Genomic DNA, 21,510 nt, shown 5'->3' with positions numbered 1-21,510 from the left:
CCTATGTTTGAAGCTAGGACTCCACGGGGCAGCTCTCCATGCAAGTGTGAACAGCAAACAAATCCATCTGGGTACAAACTTCCTCACAGGAACCTCAGTGCCGTGCTAAGCAAACAGCCAGTTGGAGCCCCCATCCCACTCTCAGACCTCCAGGAGGCAGGTGGCTAGGCCCAGCCTCTGCACCTGGCCTGGGTGAGGAGGTTTCCCAGGACTCCTAGTGCCCTCCCCCACTGAGGGCCTCCCACCTGCCCCCCGCTTGGACTCACCCTTCAGGAGTGATGGCAAAGGCTTGGTGACAACTCTAGATGGTTCTCTCATCCTCTCCCCTCTGTGACTCCAATTGCTCATAAGGCACTTGGAGCGGTCACGCCACCCTAACCCAACATTCTTTGTGTCTGTGTATTCCCACAATGCCCCAAGCTCAATGCTCAGAGATGAACTGAGGCTAAGATAGGTGATTTTTAAAAAGGAACTCACACTGGGCACACGCATGTAACCCCAGCAGCTCTGGAGGCTGAGACAGGAAGATCACAAGTTGGAAGCCAGCCTGGGCAACTTAGTGAGACCCTATCTCAAATGAAATTTTTAGAAATAAATAAATAAAAGGAGCTGGGGATGGAGCTCAGTGGCAGAACACTTGCCGACCATGTTTGAGACCCCGTGTTCAATCCCTGAGAGTGCAATGAATGAATGAGAGCACATTTCTTTGTTCTTCTCTTCTACTGGGGTGGGAAGTTCAGTCAGTTATGAGTAAACTTAGCCTTTAACAGGATTTACTCTGTCCCCTACACACTCTTCTACTACAACTCTATTTCCTCCTCACCCCCTGAATGGAGGGGAAAAAAATACCTCTTTCACTTCCAAGTCCGTGAGCCCAGAAGAGAAATCAATTCATTTCATTTTTATATATTTAAATGCACACTCTGATTGTGGGATTGTTCTTTTTTGCCTATGCTGGGCGAGTGCTCTACCACTAAGCTACAGCCCCAGCCCTCATGTGGGATTTAGAGCAGGACAAGCCTAGGTTTGAATTTAAGCAGCTTACTAACACATCACTTAGATCCTCAGGATCTAGTTTCCTGCTCTATAAAATAGGAATAAAGCACATTTGTGGGGATCAACAACATAGCATGTGAGTACACCCTCATGGTGCTTGTGGTATTACAGGGGTTCAGTGGGGACCATCCCTCTTTCTTCAGAAACTAGACAAATAGGAAAGAGATTTTCGACTCAGTAAATAAGTGCTAAGCACCATGTGCATATGGCCAATAGATACAAAGGTGAATGGGGCACTGACCTGGGCCTTGGATTGTCATAGAGGTGTCGTGTAGAGTGAGTCGGAAGTTCAGAGACCTAGATTAAGTTTTACCTTTTGGAAAAGTTGTTCCTCACTTAGTGGGTCTTCAATGTCCTTCTTATTAGAACAAGAAAGGGCTACTAGTTTGCTACTAAGATTCCAACCAGGCCCAAAGTGCTCCATGTGGCTAGAAAACATACTAGTCTGACTGCACACAGGTTTTCTACCCTGGTTCTCACCCTTCCTCTCTGGTCATTCCTTCTTCCTCTGTCTTTGCCCATCTTCAAAGATGGCAGCCCCCGGGGGTCCAGACTAGCCACTCTCTCTTCTAGTATTTTCTTTCTGCATGGTCTTACCCACTCCTGAGCCTTGGTAGACTTACCTCTCTTCAGAGGTACCTGCAGAGGAAAGTCTCCTCCAAGGAGTCTTCCTGCACCTCTGAAGTTATCACTGATCTCTCTATCCTTCAAAATCCCATAGAATCTGTCCCTTTAGTTGGGCAATTGCCTTAGTTAGTTGTGGATGAGCCTCTTTGTCCCCTCTCCCCACCCCCAGCGACTGTGAGATCTCTTTGGGCAGAAATGGTATTCTTCATTGCTCTTTGTACCCCTCATAAAACCCCACACACTGACTAGGCCTCAAACAAAAGCATGTTTGTTAACTTCAGTTTAATTAAAGAGCATAGGATTTCAGAGAGAGTCTTAAAAGCAGCATACATAAGAAAAAGTTAGGAAACATTAGGTAGCTACAAAGTGCAATGTGTGTTAGCACACATAGCACCTCCTGTCACTGTGCATTCCTGGGAGGGAGGAACAAACAACTTGTTTGCTCTTGACCTGTCAGGTGCAGGGGATGCAGGAGGGGCAAAGGAAGCAAGTGTGGGCTGGAGCTGAGACAGCCTGGGCAGGGTGAGGAGGTGTGGAGTTCCCCAAGGCAGCCCTGGGCCCTCTCACCCTGCAGGCTGGGCTTGACTTGAAGCCCTTTGGTGTGGGCCTTGTGTCTCAGCTCTACAAACTGCATGGTCTCATTTAGTGCCTCTTCTAGATTAAAAAGAAGAAAAAAAAAGCTTCTCCTTGGAAGGATGAGGGGGAGAAGGGGAGAGTGGGGAGGGAGAGAGAGAGGGAGAGGGAGAGAGAGAAGGAGAGAAGGAACTGTAAAAGAAGGAAAGAGACAAGGATTTACCAGGTGTTTGGGAGAAAGGATGGCAAAAGGGGCCTCCTTCACATCTTTTCCAATATCCTAGTTCCCCAGTGGCTCTGCCATCTCACCTAGGGCTAAAATGTTGGTATCTGTATCTATACTTCTTCCCTCAAAACAGAGGAGGAAACTCCTTCTCTACTTAAGTGAGACATCCAGGTGCAAAGCTCAAGTGATCTGGAAATACTGCCAGTTACTGTTATTACCACTTTCTCTCCTTTTCCTCCTCTTTCTCTCCTCTTTCTCCTCTCTACTCACTTTACCAGTCCATTAGTGAATTCAGACAGCATTAGTGGGGAGGGTTGGGTAGAGGGGAGGAATTTGGTTGGGGGACAGCTAGAGAGCTTCTGGACACATTTATCCATTCTGTTTATTCACTGATTGACTGACTATAGTACTGGGGATTGAACCCAGGGGCGCTCTATCACTGAGTACATTCCCAGCCCTTTTTATCTTTTGTTTTTGAGACAAGGTCTCTCCAAGTTTTCCAGGCTAACCTCCAACTTGAGATCCTTCTGTCTCAACCTCCCAAATAGCTGAGATTGTAGGCGTGTTCAATTGCACCCAGCTTTATACATTTTATTTATGTATTCGTTTTTTAAAATTTTTAATACATATTTTTAGTTTGTTGATGGACCTTTATTTTATTCATTTATTTATATGTGGTGCTGAGGATCGAACCCAGTGCCTCACACATGCTAGGCAAGCGCTTTACCACTGAGTCCCAGCCCCAGACCTACATTTATTATTTTTTTTTAAGTTGGTCAACTGAATCCTTTGCATTGTGCTAGGCCCCAAGGATACAGAAAGAAGCAAGGACCATGTGGATTTTGAGAACATTTTGGAAATAAATATGGCATAAAACATAAACTCATATAAATTTCCGTCCATTAATCCTATTCATGGGCATTTTTGTATAGAAATAATAGCACCAGGGTACAATAGCTATTTCAAATGGTATCTATTTCCTGTTATGTTTGGGCAGAAGCTGGAAACAACTGGAATGCCCCTGAGCATAGGAAGGGTTGAATAAACTGGGGCCCACCCGTACAGTGGAACACCACATAGTCATTAAAAAGAATGAGTTAAGAGCTGGGGTTAGAGCTCAGTGATATAGTACTTGCCTAGCATGTGTGAAGCCCTGGGTTCAATACCACCTAGTACTGAAGGGAAAAAAGGCCCAAAAATATAAGTTAGTTTAAATCAAGGTGGCTTGGCTGGATATCCACAAAATGCCAAGAATAAATTTTATCAGAAAATTCTGGGTTGCAGAATTCTCTTAGCACTAGGGATTTAGAGAATGCTTAAATTGACTCCAGGTTTTTGATCTTATAAAAGATACCACAATGAACATCTTTAAAAAAAATTTTTTTAGTTGTAGATGGACACAATACCATTAATTAATTAATTAATTAATTTATGTGGTGCTGAGAATCAAACCCAGTGCTTCACACTTGGTAGGTGACCACTCTACCATTGAGCCACAACCCCAGCCCTACAATGAACATCTTCATGCAAGAATTCTTAAATTGACATTTTAGTAGTTAATATGAGTTATTCTCCAAAAAAAAAAAAAAAAAAAGGAACTGGCTAGGGATGTACAGCTAAATGGCAGAGTGTTTACCTGCATGCACAAGACCCTGAGTTGGACCCCTAGCAACACACACCACATAGAGGAGCTAATTTAGATGCTTACCTGTAATCTATGAGAGCACCTAATTCCCTACACTTTCACCAACACTGATATCATCAATCCTTTAAATATTGGGAATTGAACAGCCAAAATATAATTTATCTGAACAGAAAGTAGCATCTTGATTACCAAATCAGAATATGTATCTTTAGCTCAGCATGAAGAGTGCCAGGCTCACCCCATTAACCGGTATATGCAAAGAATGGCAAGGGTACAAGCTGTGGTTGACCTCAGAATCAACCCCTACCATGCAGCACCTCCTTCAGATTCCTTCCCAGTAGCTGTGCCACAAACTCTGAACCATAGTGCATGCTATCCTCTTAACCAAATTGCTCAACTAACACCAAATTCTCACTTGACTGCTCAGTGTTCCAGACCTCATCCATCCTCCATCCAATGTATGATGGGTTCTATTGTTATAGTCACTCCTAGAAAAACCGTTTAAAAACTATGAGATCAGCTTTCTCTCTCCCTCTCTCTCCCACCCTCCCTCTCTTTCCATTTTTCTTCTTTTCCTTCTTTTCCAAGGTAGGGGATGGAACACAGGGCTTTGGGTAGGCGAGGCAAGCACTTTACACTGAGCTATGAGCTATATCCAGCCCCTGAGACCAGCTTCCCCACAGGTCCCAGGAGTCATGGAAAATCAATGCATTGCTAACACATCAAAACAGACAGTGTGTCCTCAGTCCTGTAGCTGCTTTTGCCATCCACCATTCCACTATATAAACATGCTATGAGTTCACAGTTTTCAGCAACATTTAATGCACAGCCTTAAGTTACCATGCAACAGCTTGTTGTCCATGTACAAGGCCAGAGACATTTGACTGCTTCCATATTGATATCTGTCCCTCCTCATGAGCAAAAGCAAAAGCAAAAGCAAATGGTGAGTGAACCACTGTTTCTTCCAATTCAAGTCAAGCAGCACTATACTCTTGCCTGTAAACTGGCTGGCGTGTTGTTGTAGATTGATAATATAGAATTTCTTCATATGTTTGTATCTCCAAGAGTCTTTCTGTTCTGTGAAGCTGTAGCTATACGGCAAACCCACCAAGCTAGAGAGGCTGCTCAGAAAGCACTCAAAAGTGCTGCAGTATCCAGATGTTTAAAATTTCTTAGGGATGATGAAGGAAATTCAAGCTTTGCTGAAGAAAAATATCAAAAAAAATTTTAAATTTTTTTTTGCAATGCTGGGGGTTGAATCCAGGGGCCTGAGCATGCTAAACAAGTACTCTTAATGAGCTATATCTCTACCCTTTTTATTTTTATTTTGAGATAGGGTCTCACTAAACTGCCTAGGCTCATCTCAAACTTGTGATCTTCCTGCTTCAGCCTCCTGAGTAAGTGGGTTATATTGACATGTGCCATCATGCCCATCTCAAGTTGTATTTTCTCTTTAAAAAATATGACACTTTTCAAGCCTATAGATAAGGAAAGTGAATAATAAAAAGAATATCCATGGGCTGGGATTGTGGCTCAGTGGGAGAGCACTTGCCTAGTACATGCAAGGCCCTGGGTTCAATCTTCAGTACCACATAAAAATAAATAAATAAAATAAAGGTATATAAAAATTATCATTTAAAAAAAATCCATGTACCTACCACTACCCAACTTTTGCGAACTCTCTCTATATAGATATTTAGTTGTAGATGGACACAATACCTTTTTTTTTTTTTTAATGTGGTGCTGAGGATCGAACCCAGAGCCTCATGCGTGCCAGGCAAGCATTCTACCACTGAGCCACAACCCCAGCCCTTAGCAGACATTTTTACTGAAGTTGTTTTGTGTTAAGAAATAAAATAATACAAAAAGTTGACAGCCCACACTTCTCTCTCTCTAGTCCCAGTCCTTTTGCCCTCCCAGAGCTCAGATCTATCTTGATTATCATGCCCAAGAATGTCTCTAGGCATTTACTGTGTAATTATGTTTTTTGGCTTTTTTTGTGGGGGGGGGACAAGGGATTGAATTTAGGGGCACTTGACCACTGAACCACATCCCCAGCCCTATTTTGTATTTTTTCTAGAGACAGGGTCTGAGTTGCTTAGCACCTTGGTTTTGCTGAGACTGGCTTTAAACTCTTAATCCTCCTGCCTCAGCCTCCCGAGCTGCTGGGATTGCAGGTGTGCACCACTGCACCCAGCTAATTATGTTTTATGTTAACATGTTTTAGACCTTTTAATAAAGGGTGGGATGCTTTTACTTAGTTAAGCTAGAATTATTCTTAGGATGGTTATGGACTAGGACTAGCCACAGGAGAAATCTGCACAATGCTCCTGATGCACAGGTGGCAGAAGGAAAGCAGCAACCATGTTAATACCATGCTGGGCAGGGGTTAGGGCAGACCTGCTGGCTCACTTTGCTGGCAGGGAACAACAGCCTGGCTCCTTTAGCTCCTACTCAGCCCTCTTTGGTTGCCCTAGGAAACAGCATATATGCTTAGTTCCATCCTTCAGGACATCAGATTTTCCTGCTGTTCACCTGCATCAACAAAATGAAAAGCTTGGAGATGTGAGTCTGAGGTGGGTTCCAGTTAATTCTTGTTCTTCCTCCCTGAGTCTCAGTGTGTCCTTGCTTCCCTACTCCATATCCATCTTTCCTACCCAACTGCCAGCCTGCACACTTCAGTCCCCAACTCCAAAGTATCATGCTCACATATACTTTGTAACAAACGCCCACAATTATGCAAGGTCAAATTCCCTTAATAAATTCCTTATTCTGTGACTCCTAGTATTTTTGCTTTTCTGGGTCATGAATGATAAATAATCTGCTACCAGTCATGGTTCCAAGAGGAAAAAAATGAAGAGTTCTCTGAATTTGACATGTGTTATCTAGAATTGGTTCTGTAATTTAATTACATTTAAAGGCACAAATGATCCTTACCAGGGATTACTAACTGTAAAGAGCTGTCTGGTACTCCAAGATATATAATGAAGAGAAAAAAGTGGTTTGTATCATCATCACCTGTACTAGCTGTCATCAGGTGCCTATAGAAGTCAAAGCTTTGACCAAGCATTCACTTGGATATAACAATTATCATGGGGTTGGTGGATTATTCTAAGCACCCTAAAGAACTTGGGGGAATAAGGGCTTTGAATTCTCATTTCTACCTTTTGTCTCCTTTTCTTTCTTTCTTTTTTCTTTTTCTTTCTTTCTTTTCTTTTCTTTTTTTTTTTTTTTGTTATTGTTGTTGTGCTGTTGCAGTGCTAGGGATCAAACCCAGGGTCTCACCCACACTAGGCATGTGCCGTAACTGAGCTACATTCCCAGCCCTTGAATTCCCATCCCAAGGACCATGAAAAAAATCTGAAAGTCTTATGGGACAAATTGCATTCCCAACCTCACGGATCTCTTCTGTTAAAAATTAGATCATTGATTGGAAAGTAAGACTAAAAATTATAATGGAGATATATAGGGCCAGGTTCCAATACATCTAGGGACCTGGAGTTCCTAAATTCTGTGAGCCTTCTTTTCCACCTCTCTCTGAATAGATTCCCCTTGCTTAAGGGACCTAAACCAGACTTCTCCCAAGTGATAGCCCTTGAGATATACCTCCATCACTTCTCAGTGCTTATAGATTCAAGTCCAAACAGTCTCTAGAGAGTGAAATACGAAACATGACCCATAAGAAGGTGTTATATACACCCAAACAATAACATGATGTTGCCAATTTATATCTATAGGAACCTAAGGAAATATATGGACATAGATCCCAAAGACATGAGATCAGGTTAGAAGCAATATATATCATATGAGGCTGAATTTCTTTCTAAGGGCTCACTAAGCAGAGATTATTGATTCAATGTGTTAGATTCAGTGACTCTGCTTATCCAGTTGGTTGACTGAAATCTGGGAAGTTGATGGTCTGGGGCTATAGCTCAGTGGCAGAGCACTTGCCGTGTGTGTATGAGGCATTGGGTTCAATTCTTAGCACCACATAAAATAAACAAATAAAATAAAGGGATGTTGTCTATACACAACTACAAAAAAATTAAGAATCAAAAAGAAATCTGAAAGTTGAAATGCCAGAACTTCTTTGGTATATTGTAAAAAGAAGACACCTAATGGTTAAGAAAGGTAGGGCAGATTTATCACAGAAACTGTTCATTGTCTCTTACTATGTGCTCAGGAAGATCCAGAGAATACTCCCTTTACGATGCCTGTGAGAAACACATTCATGAGTAAAGCCCTGATGTCCTTGAAGAACTCTATAGTGGCTATTTCCTGCAGGCCAGAAGTGATGGTAGAAACTTCTGCCATAAAGCTGGGTTACCTAAATGATAAGATCCCACGTCAGCAGGACCACGTACTGGTATTCAATCACCTATGACAAACTAGATGTGGTTACTTGTTCTGGAAAAACATGGTATAAAAGACCTGACCACAAAGTACCATGAGACTGAAAAAGAGACAGATTGAGGATTACCCAGAGTGCAACTTATTGACAGAGAATGGCAGTAAAACCAGTGGATCCCCACAATTTGGGTCAAACAGAGAGAGTTTCATAAGGGTAGGACAAAAGTGAATTCAGGGGGGCTGGGGTCGTGGTTCAGTGGTAGAGTGCTTGCCTAGCATGCATAAGGCACTGTATTTGATCCCCAGCACCACATAAAAAAAAAAAAACTAAATAAACAAAATAAAGGTATTGTGTTCATCTACAACTAAAAATATTTTTTTTAAAAAGTGAATTCAGAGGAATCACCTGATTTATCTCACATTAATATTTAACAGTGCCAGGAGCTGTCATAAAACGCCACATACCATTTTAATAGTTTTATTTACTGATAGTATGCTGGGAAACTCTGCAGGGTGGTAGTGATTGGAAACAGGCCAAGATTACTCAGGGGGAAATCATGGTGGTTTCAACTCCTGATGGCTGTAGTCAACTCAAGCTTGGACCCTACATTATTCTAATGGGCTCGTGAAAAATGTGGCCATGGTGGGAGGGATGGAGGTCAGGCATGGGCTTAGTAGCATGGGTACCCAGTTACCAAGGCCAATCTGGTTACAGTTACTACTGAGTACCCAAATCTCCCATCAGCTGGGATAAACACTGAACTTCCAATATGAAAGTCAACCATCCACTTGGTGGCTGGCTGGTTACATAGAAAGAAGTGGTGTTTTGTTCTCATTGAAAAATCCTTTTCTTATGACACAGATTTGTCTTCTGCCAAAGTTACCATCTGTGAGCTTATAGAATGCCTTATTTTCAACAATGCTCTGATCAAAGAATTTATTTCACAGCAGATGAAGGGCAACAGTAGCCTTGGGCTCATGAAACTCATTGGTCTTACCATGTTCCTCATGGCTTGCTTATGGCACCAGCTGGGTGGCAACTTCTTGCAGAACTTGGGTAATGTCCTTCAGGCTGCAGGATGTGCTCTAAACCAGCAACCAACATATGGCACTAAGGGAAATCCCAAACTGAACAGGAAGAAGAGGATAGATATGAGCACAGATTCTATCAATTCAGCACAGTGTGTTTATCTAGCAAAACTTATGCTTTCTACCTCTAAAACTGGGATCTCTGCTTATTTAGAGGCTTTAGTTACCAAGAAAGAATTGTTTCCACAGGGGAATCAGCGGTGGTTCCATTGAATTGGAAGTTAATACTACCCCTGGCTATTTTGGACTTCTTCTGTCAGTGAATTAACAAAAAGGATTAGTGTACTGACTGGAGTGATGGATCCTGAGTATCAAGGGGGAGAACAGGAAATGTCTTGGTTTTCCCAAATCAAGGAATTAAAGTCAAAAGCAAAACAACTACAACTTAATGCCAGAAGGACTGCTAATGGCCAAGACCAGGTATAGCCAAGGTAAAGTATTTATGTGCTTCACATGCTATATGTCAGGCTTCTAAGATGCCTGTTTTAGTCCATCAACCCCCAGAACCAATCAAACTCATAGATGACTCTGCAGGATTGCAGACCTAGAGTGCAGTGACCCCAGACTTCAGACACCTTCACTGCCTTTTGGGACACAGATGTATTTTGCTTGAGTTACTCAGGAGGCTCAGGCAAGAGGATTGCAAGTTCCAGGCTGGCCTCAGCAAATTAGTGAAAGGCTGTCTCAAAAAAAAAAAAAAAAAAAGGGGTTGAGTATATAGCTCGATGGTAGAGCGCCCTGGGTTTATTCCCCAGTACCAGGGAAAACCAATCAGTAAACAAATAAAAATAAAAGTTAGGGACCCAATACAAAAATAAGCAAACAAGTGGAATAGGCACTTCACACAAAAGACAATGTCCAAGTGGCTGATAAGCACATGAAAAGATGCTTACCACAAACAGTTTTCAAATAAATGTAAATTAAACCACATACTAGGCAGATTTGAACCAAGACTATAGTTAACTTCTCTCTTCTCTCTTTTCTCTCTCTTCTCCCTTTCTTTCTTTCTCTCCCCCCACCCAGAGGGAGTGATGGAGGTGGCATCCAGCGGTACTCTAATACTGAGCTATATCACTAGCCTCTTTTTTTTAATTTTAGGTTTTTAAGTTAGGCACTTGTTATATTGCCCAGGCTGGCCTTGAACATGCAATCCTCTTTCCTAAGCTTCCAGAATTGTTGGCTTATGGTACTGTGGCATGTGGTACTGTGCCCAGGTCCCAGTTCATAATTAACTTCTCTTGCTCTATTTACTCCTCTCTGACCCAGCACCCCTTGGTTGGAACATAGTAAGCTTGGAGCTGGGACCAGTCCTGCCATTCCCCCCACCCTCATTTCACCCTGGATAACCTCACTTCCCAGGCTGCTTTCAGGGTGGATCAGAAGGCAGCTGGTATTTGCTGAAAGAGGTGGAAGATTCCTCTAACTCCTACCTGGCCAAGAAGAAGGGATATGTTTGCATCTCAAATAATCATAGCCAAAGAGAGTGTGATGGAACAGACCTGCTCACTCCATGGCATTGGTGAAGGGGTGGACAGCAAGCCAGGGACAAGTATACACTCCCCCAGTGACTTATTTTCTCCAACTAGGCCCCACCTCCTACAGTTTCCACAACCTTTCAATAATCCATTTAATTATGAACCCATCAATGGATCAACCCATTGATAAGATCAGTTTTCTCATGATCCAAGCACTTCCCCAAAGCACAACTTTTAAACACTGCTGCACTGAGGACCAGGCCTTCAATAGATGAGCCTTTGAGGGACATTTCAGATCCAAACCATAACAACATTATTGAGTAGGTATCAATTTAGCAAGAGAGCATGCAATGGGAGCTTGGGAATCAGGAATCCCTAGGATCCCCACAATCATATCCTGCAGCTCACCACATACCAGGCCAATACTAAAAGTGTTGCATATACTAACTCACTCATTCAATCCTCATTGGAACCCCAGTGTAGCCATTATTATCCATTTTACAGGTATGAAATACAAACTAACTTGTAACTTGACTAAGGACAACAGTTATAAAGTACTGATTATCTATCTGTAAAATGGGGGTGCAAATGTCTGTACCCATATACTGCAAGTCATACTCATATAAGGCAGCCAACTCCTACGTATTGGCAATGAATTAGATTTCTTATTCAAATTCATTACAATACTCTGAATTCTGTATATAAATTTTCCGTGTTTTTTCCCCCCATTCGACATCGTTTTGGACATAGGAAAGTTCTTTCCTGTGAGGACCTATGTGTGCAGGCACAGAAAATTCCTAGAAAGATGGGCCTGGTGGTGCTAGCCTATAAACCCCAGCAGCTAGGGAGGCTGAGGCAGGAGAATTGCAAGTTCAAAGCCAGCCTCAGCAACTTAGCAATTTAGCAAGGCTCTAAGGAAAGACTGTCTCTAAATAAAAATATTTTTTTAAAGGGGGCTTGCCTATAAACCCCAGCGGCTAGGGAGGCTGAGGCAGGAGAATTGCAAGTTCAAAGCCAGCTTCAGCAACTTAGCAACTTAGCAAGGCCCTAAGGAAAGACTCTGTCTCTAAATAAAAATATATTTTTAAAGGGGGCTTGGGGTGTGGCTCAGCGCCCTTGGGTTCAACCCTGGTACCAAAAAAAAAAAAAAAAAAGATGATGACCAGAAAATCATAGTGAGCTCAAGGTCTTTCCCCCAACAACACAGGAGTGGGCACTTTTAGTTTTTATTATTATTATTTTTATTTTTGGCAGAGGGGATTGCACCTCTACCGCCGAGCCACATCCCCAGATCTATTTATTTATTTTTATTTTGATTCAGATTCTTGCTAAATTGCCCAGGTTGACCTGGAACCTGCAATCATCCTGCTTCCGCTTCCCGAGCCTCTGGGATTATAGACGTGCGAAACTGTGCGGGCGGCTGGGCACTTTCCAATGCGATGGGAGGGAGAGAGCAGAGTCCTTAGTGAGCCGTGCCCACCTTGCTTCCCCCGGAGTTGAGTGCGACAGGTTTAGGAGCAAGTGCGCACGGATTTAGAAGACCCCGCCCGTGCCGCGGGGGTTGGGGGTTTGGGGCCCCGCCCCGTCCCGCCCTGTCCCGCCCCGCGAAATTTAAGAGCTCTCACGGGCAGCTGAGGCTCTAGTTCCAGGGCAAGTCCCCTCGTGTAGGGTCTTCTTACACGCCTTTCGCGCTCCCACACAGCCCCAGAGGCCCCTGCTACCCTTCCGCTCCCATCCCGATTAGGGTCAAGCCATGCCCAGCCCGGGGCAGCTAGGCCGCCCGCTGCCGACTGGCCTGGGCGCTCAGGTCCAGCCCCTGCGTGACAGCGGCTCTCCGGTTCCCGCGTCAGCCGCGCTCTCTGGCTGCACGGCGGGCCCAGGCACGCCCCAGTCCACCGGTCGCCTCGAGTCCTCTTTCTCTGTAGAAGCCATCCTGGCTAAGCCCGACGCCCGCGCGCCGGTGACCTCCCCTCCGCCAGTCTCTTCCTGTGCGGCCCTGGGCCTCTGGACCGTTCCCTCTCAGTCTCCTGCCCCAGTTCTGCCCTGGGCGTGCCCAGCAACTTGGCTGCCCGCCTACCTGAGAGTGGGTGTCTACCCGCTGTGCCCACAGCCGGCTGTGCCTGGGCTGAGCAAGGCTCACTTCTGCGGCTTCCAGGGCCTCGGCGTCACAGGTACGGCGGGACAGAGCGCCCGTGAGGGGTAATTGGTCAGGGGATGGAGAGTGGAGGCCTCACACTGGAATAGACAAGTACCTGAGTTTGAGACGCGAGGTTTCCCCGCGGGTCGCTGAGGTAGGAGCGGGAGGTGCTGGTGTTCGACAGACTGGATCGGTAACCCAGTGCTGGGGATGCAAGGAGACCCAACCCTCCTCCCAGTCTCCTCCTTCCGGACTCTGCCCCACACCCGCTTTGGCACAGACATTTCCCTAAAGCTGCATGGTCCCAAATCCACAGCTCTGGTCTTTGAGAAGGGGATGCCTGCGTGATGCGTGATGCGGGACCTGTTAGCTGGCAAAGGCCGAGATTCTACCCCGGTCCCTTGCTGCTCACATCTGTAGGAACTTGGACTTAACCTCTCTGAGCCTGCCTGCTTACAACGGTCTTAAAATAGTACCTGAGCAGATCTGCTGCACAGGCACATAATGCCAATGGGAATTTAACTGTTGAGGTAACACTTCTCCTGTAGCATTAACCTTTTGCCACTTGGGACACCTGCTTCATGCTTCCCCATGTCCCCATGAAGAAAACAGGAGCAAAGTTAGTCAAGCCTCATTAACCCATAACAAGATCATCATAATACAGTCTTACCTGGTTCCTACTCCTGGGACACCCCTCGCCTTGCATGTCCTCAACACCTTTCAACAGCGCATTAACACCTGGACTCCCAAGCCGATCCAGATTCACACTCTCTGAGAGCTTGTCCATCCCTCCAAGTCCCTTTCACTAGCTCTCCATACACCTGAGGGATGAATTGCAGTTTGCTAATTTATGTTCCAACTGTCTAATTTTCAAGTTGGTTTTCCCATGGATATTAAATTCACACATCCAAACTTCAAAATGTATATCAAGATCTATGGAGAAAGTTTCCTCTTCCCCTTCTTGTCCCCTAGCCACTTAATTCTGGGTGTAGTTGTGCATATTAAAATATCTTAGTGCATACAACTATTCTTTCCCCCTTTTCCCTATGCATACCATACACACTGCTCTGCACTTATTCTTTTAACTTGATCATATATCTTGGAGAGGCATTTCCTGTCCATAAAGAGCTTCTTTTACAACCACACAGTAGTTCGCTGTAAGAATGTAAGATAACTGATCTTGTCCAATTGATTTTTCATTTGCTATTATACATAGTGCTGTGATGGATAATCTGCACATAAGATATTCAAGAATAGCTGGAATCATTGGCTTAAAGGGTAGATGCTTTTGTAGTTTTGTCAGATTGTCCTCCACAGATCTTGTATCCCCTTTTCACTCCCACCAGCTAAGTGTTAAGAGTGCCCCTTTTCTCCACAACCTCACCAATGCAGGTGTTATTCAACTTTTGAAATAGAGCCAATGCAATAGAAGGAAAAAAAATGATTCAGTATGCATTTCTCAAATATAAGTGGGATTGAGCATTTTTTTCTCAGTTTGTTTATTGTTGCAACATTTTGTTTTTAAAACCAAACATTGCACCAAAATATAAGCCATTCATCTTAAGAGAACTTTACCATAACTAAAGAGTATTGTACTGATGTTTACAATTAATTTGATTTTTTACTGGGTATTGAACCCAAAGGCACTTAACCACTTATTGCTAATTACTTATTGTAATAATCAAATACTTCATCATTGGTTAAACATAATTATCAAATTAAAAGAGCAAAGTTTTTGTTCCCCTTCTTATCCTCAAATCAAACCAAAAAAAGTCATTTTTTCACCTGGAAATAACACTTATTTTAACCAGTTTTAAACAAAACTAAGCATGCTCTAAAACATGGGAAAAACAAGGTTTCCCAGAGTGAATATGATACTTGAAAAGATAAAACTCCCTGGATGAATTTGTTTCCACCAACTTGCAAAAAAGAGAAAGTACTTATGTCTTTCTAACCATTTCTTCTCTCAAAGGCCTTGTTGCACCTTCAAAGCAACTAGAGAAGGGCTGTGTGCAAGCCTATGATCAAGTGGGCTATTCAGGACAGAAACCAGTCACTTAGTTGTACTCCTCAGTTGGTCTCCCCATGACTTTTAGCAGCTTTTGTTTTAGGACATCAAACTACTGGGTTGCTTTTAGATCCAGCTTTTTTTTTTTAATGTCTAATAGCCATCTTTATTTCCTTTTCTGTGTACTTAGCCCGTTTTCTAACTGGACATTTGTAACAATCTATTTGGAGCTGCCCTGGCTCCCTGTACTGAGGATTGAACCCAGGAGTGCTCTATGATTAAGTAACATCTTCAGACCTTTATTATTATTATTATTTTTATTTATTTATTTATTTATTTATTTATTTATTTTGGGACTAAGTTTCTGAGGCTGGCCTCAATCTTCCTATTGTCCCGCCTCAGCCTCCAAAGTTACAGATGTGCACCACCATGCCCAGCTATTTCCTTTTATATTGGGAAAATTAGCCCTTTGTAATAAGATGTAAATATTCTCTCAGATTATTGTCTTTTCACTTTGATTATGGTTTTTGTTTTTGTCACATAAAAATTTTCATTTTTATGTGTTTGAATGTATTAATTTTTTCACGTTTTTTTTTTTTTTTTTGCAGTACTGATTTTGTTTTGCTTTGTTTTGTTTTTTTACTGGGGATTTAACCCAAAGGCACTTAACCACTGAGCCATATTCCCAGACGTTTTTATTTTTTGAGACAGAGTCTCACTAATTTGCTTAGGACCTTGCTAAATCTCTGAGACTAGCTTCCTGAGTCACTGGGATCATAGCTGTGTGCCACCTGTCAGACTGCAATATTAGAGATTAAATCCAGGGATGCTCTGCCATCAGTCCTTTTTTATTTTATTTTGAGACAGAATCTCAGTAAGGTGCCCAAGATGGTCTTGAATTTGTGGTCTTCCTGCTTCAGCTAGAGGCAGGAAGTAGCTGGGATTGCAGGCATGTGCCACCATGCCCCACTATCACTTTACCACTGAGCTATATTCCCAGCCCTTTAAAAAAAAAAAAATATATATATATATATATATATATATGTTTATTTAATTTGAGACAGAGTCTTGCTAACTTTCCCAGGCTGACTCCTAGCTTGGGATCCTCCTGTTTCAGCCTTCTAAGTCACTATATCTGGCAGGGGTATACTTTTTTTACATTTAAATATTTATTTCATTTGAAAATTTTCTTGGTGCAAGCTATGAGATATGGTACTGGCTTATTTCTTCCCATATCTGGAAATAATCCACCCCTTCCCCCACTGCATTGTCTATTGTGTTGTTATAGGTTTTTAAAATCATCATTGACTTTCCTTTTGCTCTGTACCTAACATAGCACTAAGCACCTTGTGACATCTGTAAGTATGGATTATTACCACCATTTTATATATGAGGAAATCAAGCCCACAGAGGTATATTGACTTGCCTGAGGCCCTATAGCTGGTAACTGATGGCAGAGCTAAGATTCCAAGTGAAGCTCTTAAGGATCACATGCCAGCCTAATTTTCCTCTTGAAGGGCTCTACTACTTCAGATTTTGAAACAAGGCAGAAGAGACTAGATACACTAGGCTGCATACCTGTTGGGCTTTGCCTGGTCTTTTGGTCTCACCTCATGCAGGCACATGGTAAACCAGCCCCAATCCCTACACTGGAGCAGTCTGACTGCTAGCCGTGAGGCCTCTCCAAGACTAGTGGAGGCTGAGTGGCCTTAGCACTACATTTAGCATTTCTCTGCCCAGAATATTCTCCTCTGGGATAAGTCAACAGCTCACTCCTTCATCCTCTCACACAGAGTCAGGTACTGCTCCCTGGTAGATGTACTTCCACTGGACCACAAGTTGGTGAGCTGAATTAAACTTTTGTGTCCCTTAGAAAAGGGCATCACTTCCTCCAGGCAGACATAACCCCTTGTTAGGGGCAAGAGTTGGCCTGCAGAGAGTGGGCAGATTTTCACACCCATTTACCCTCTCAGCTGGGTACCTATGTGCAAAAGCTATACATAGTGGCCCTGTTCAAATGTTAAAGATGCAAACTACCCTTTCCCATGCATACACACCCTGTCCCTGCTTCTCCACTTACCCACTCCTTAGCACTTACTCCTATCTGACATATTAAATATTTTACTTATTTACTGTTTACCCACTTCTAAGATGTGAATTTCCATGACTACAGCATTTCCTGTGTTTAACATATAGCAGCTATTCAAAAGGTATTTGTTGAATGAATGAAAAGGGTGATATTTTGGAGATCCCATCTCTGCCCATCCCTTGGAGTTTTCCAAGCAGTCAAGGAAAGAAAGCAAGATGAGGAGGGAGGAGTTTGGCAACTCCTATTAGGGGCCAGAAGTTAAGCCACTTGGCTGAGAGGAAGAAGAAAAAGGAGTCACATTTCACCGTTCTTTCTTTCTCATCTGTTTTGGGTTGTTTCCACATAATTTCTTCCCACTCCGTCTTCTTGCCCTGTTACCTGGCCAAGGGGGAGGCAGGATAGTAAACCACATGTTTGTTCTCTCCCCTCCAAGATGGGTTGGCAGGTAGCTGTTGGCTGACTCTCCTCTGCTGATGGTTGCTCTTTAGGCTTGGAGCTGGCTCACTGCCCAGGCCTCTGGGGCTCCCCGCACTGGACCCCTAGCGAGGACCTTCCGGATACTGAGAGACATCAAAAGAGGGTTCGAACTATGTTTAACTTGGAGCAGCTGGAAGAGTTGGAGAAAGTGTTTGCAAAACAGCACAATCTGGTGGGGAAGAAGAGAGCCCAGCTGGCAGCCCGACTCCACCTTACGGAGAATCAGGTGGGAGCAGGGAGTCCTATGGGGCCTGGGTTGCATCTGGGATCAGATACCAACTCTGGAAGGCCCTAAGTTGGGAGTGGGAGGAAGACATGGACCATCTTTGGGCCAGGCTGTTGGGAGACAGGCCCTAGTTTTTTACACACTCCCTATGTAATGAGAAAAATAGTTGTGGGAATAACATACAAAGTTAATCTAAAACTTTGATAAAGTATTCTATGCTAAAGTGCTATCAGAAAAAATTAAGTAGGCATTTTCTTTTTTTAATATTTATTTTTTAGCTTTAGGTGGATACAATATCTTTATTTTTATTTTTATGTGGTGCTGAGGATCGAACCCAGTGCCTCACGCATGCCAGGCGAGCGTGCTACTACTTGAGCCATAGCCCCAGCCCCTAGTAGGCATTTTCAAGAGACTAAATATTAAAAAAAATAATAAAAAAGATTACCTTGACTCCCATATTTCCCTCCAGCTATTGTGCCATTTCTCTGATCCTTTCACAAGCAAACTTCTCATAAACTTTCTACATTCACTGTCTCCATGTCCTCACTTCCCATTTGCTCTGACTCATTCCAGTATGAATACTTTCCTTCCCATTCCATTAAAACTTCTCAGCAAGTTCTCAATGACCTTCATGTTGCCAAAGCCAACTGATGCTTTGCTTCCTCAACTTACTCCACCACTCAGCAGCTCTCAGTACAGTGGCCACTCCTTCCTTTACTGAAACACATTCATATTTTCTCTCTCTCACACCAGGGTTTGAATTCAGGGTTGCTTAACCACTGAGCCACATCCCCAGCCCTATTTTATATTTAGAGACAGGGTCTCACTGACTTGTTTAGGGCCTCACTAAGTTGCTGAGGCTGGCTTTGAATTCTCAATCCTCCTGCCTCAGCCTCCTGAGCTACTGGGATTATAGGCATGCATCATGGCATCCAGCTAACACATTCTTCTCTTAACTTTCAGACACCACACACTTGATTCTCCTTCCTGCTCGCTGGCCATTTCTGTGTTCTTTTCAGGCTGCTCCTCCCTTTGGGACCTCAAAAATCTCTCTCAGCTGTGGGGAAGAAGAGAGCCCAGCTGGTAGCTGGGCTCTATTCTCATCTATTCCCATAGGGTTTTTGTTGTTGTTGTTGTTGTTTTTGTTTGTGTATCAGGGATTGAACTCAGGGCCACCCAACCGCTGAGCCACATCCCCAGCCCTATTTTGTATTTTCTTTCGAGACAGTGCCTTGCTGAGTTGCTTAGCACCTTACTTTTTGCTGAGGCTAGCCTTGTACTTGCAATCTTCCTGTCTTGGCCTCCTCAGCTGCTGGTATTATAGGTGATAATATAATAATTGCCATGCCCGGCAATTATTCCCAGTTTTAAATACTATTTCTAAGCAAATGACTCTCAAAATTTCTATCCTCTGCCAGTCTTCTCTACTGACTAGTATTGCTACCTTGTTAACATTCCCACTTAGGTGTTTTTTTTTTAAATTGCTTTTATTTTTTAGATACACGACAGCGGAATGCATCACAATTCTTATTACACATATAGAACACAATTTTTCATATCTCTGTTTGTATATAAAGTATGTTCACACCAATTCATGTCTTCATACATGTACTTGGATAATGATGTCCATCACATTCCACTATCATTGCTAACCTCCTGCCCAGTCCCTTTCCCTCCAACCCCTCCACTTAGGTGTTTTAAGGGTAGGCAATTCAAACTTCACAAGACTGAACCTCAATTTCTGATTCCCCCTTCAAATCTATTCCATTTCCCATTCATCCAGGTCTCACCATTCATCCAGTTGCTCAAAACACTAATTCATTCCAGATTCCTCCTTCTCCATTTCCAACCATCAGCAAACCTTGTCACCTCTACCTCCAAAATGCAGATGGAATTGCTTCATTGTCCCTAGTTTATATCCCAGTTCTCATCACATGGAAGCAATAGCTTCCAAACTGTCTCCCTGCTTCTGCCTCCATCTGTTCTTCACACAGCAGCTCAACCATGTGCAATTCACTCAAGACTGTAAACAGAACTATGTTATGTCCCAATTAAAAGCCTCAAAGGTGACACTCCTTCCCCATGGCCCACCTAGGTCCTGGTTTTTATGGCCCCCGCCAACTTCTCCCACTTCCTCTCCCTTTTCTTTCCCCTCTTATTAACAGCCACATTCTCCTTCTTTCTGGTTCTCAAACACTCAAGTTTGGTGCCAACTCAGATTCTTCCTACAGTCTAGCCTATTCCTCTCTATCCCCACCAGGCTGACCTCTCATTCTCCAACCCTTAGTGTTGGGTCCTCAGGAAAACTTCCCCAACCCAAACCCTTGTTTCTACCACCATTTGCATTTATATATTTTGGCTTGTTACATTTATTACTGTGAGCTCCAAAAGGGCAGGGACCATGCCTCTATTGCTCACCACTATATCACCACTACCTAGGATGGTGTCTAGCAAATTATAGGAGCTGGTTTAGGTGGATGAATTTTAAGTGGGATTATAGTAAAGGGCATTTTGGAGGAGATGCTTCCCTTTGCAGGAGGAACAAATTTTGGCCAGACACCAAGGGTTGGGTACTCTGGGACTGGGGGAGGAAAAGGACCTGCTGGTCACATTCTGATGTCAGCTCATTGATCCCAATGATAGGTGAGGATCTGGTTCCAGAACCGCAGGGTCAAGTATCAGAAGCAGCAAAAGCTGAACCTGCCAGCCATGTCTGCTATGGCCACCTCCCTGGACGAGCCCTCCAGCAGTTCTGACAGCAGCATCCAGAGTGAAGATGTGGAGTCAGGAGTGGACAGCTGAGGACAGACACCCTACCTGTGCTGTTTGGTTTAGTTCTAGGGGAAATCAATGGACCTTCCTGCCCACATCTCAATGAAGAGCATCCTCAGGGCCAGGGAGCAACAGAGGAATTTGAACTGTCATGCAGGAGTCCCCTTTTCTATATCAACCCCTGAGAGCCATAATAATGTAGTGGTCAGAGGCACACACTTTGGCCATAAGCTATAAACTTGGCCAATTACTAAACTCCTGAGCCTTTATTCTTGATCTGTATAAGTGATTATAAAGGGGCGAAGTGATGTCTATAAAGCACTTACAATGTGCCAGGACCAGTGGAAATAATGTGTGGTAATTGTTAAGGCTTATAAGCTCCCCCAGTGGGGGTAGGGAGTAGAGTGGCAGGGGAGTGGGAGAGTGATATCTGCAGCAGCCCAGGCTGCCCAGGGATTAATCAGTTTTTTTCTGGCCTGACTTTAGAAAGGGGACCTCACTTAATCAGTTCTGGATTTCTCCACCAGAGATGGTAGAATTAAGAGCAAGGAGGATCAAAAGGTAGACTACTTGGCTTATTTCTCAGTTTCCCAAAGTTTTCCTGTTTTGTCTGAACTATTACCATCTCTCAGCTGCCTCTCTTGGAGCAACATGCTACCCTCACTGCCAGCTCCCTGCTTCATCCATCCCCCCCACCATCTTTATGTAGAATACAGAAATTTGACTCCACTTTGTCATAAACTTGCCTGTTTTCAGGATA

General features: G+C 43.5%; 1 protein-coding gene and 1 long non-coding RNA gene across 2 annotated transcripts in view; one reads left to right on the top strand and one right to left on the bottom strand.

Moving 5' to 3' along the window:
* LOC144369343 (uncharacterized) overlaps positions 1–13,603 on the bottom strand; it is a 23,525-nt gene extending 9,922 nt beyond the window's left edge. Inside the window, exons 1-2 of the long non-coding RNA XR_013428872.1 lie at positions 13,294–13,603; positions 9,476–9,605 (exon numbers count right to left, since the gene is read on the bottom strand). This is a non-coding gene — a long non-coding RNA (uncharacterized LOC144369343). The remainder of the gene's footprint in view (positions 1–9,475; positions 9,606–13,293) is intronic.
* Noto (notochord homeobox) lies at positions 12,642–21,510 on the top strand. Its single transcript, XM_005322187.4, has 3 exons — positions 12,642–13,212; positions 17,764–17,978; positions 20,622–21,510. Exons 1-3 carry the CDS (start codon positions 12,795–12,797, stop codon positions 20,778–20,780), a joined length of 792 nt encoding a protein of 263 aa, XP_005322244.1. The 5' UTR covers positions 12,642–12,794; the 3' UTR covers positions 20,781–21,510.

Source organism: Ictidomys tridecemlineatus, chromosome 12 (genome assembly GCF_052094955.1).
Source record: "Ictidomys tridecemlineatus isolate mIctTri1 chromosome 12, mIctTri1.hap1, whole genome shotgun sequence".
NCBI classification, from domain to species: domain Eukaryota; kingdom Metazoa; phylum Chordata; class Mammalia; order Rodentia; family Sciuridae; genus Ictidomys; species Ictidomys tridecemlineatus.
This window is presented reverse-complemented; position numbering and strand designations above follow the sequence as displayed.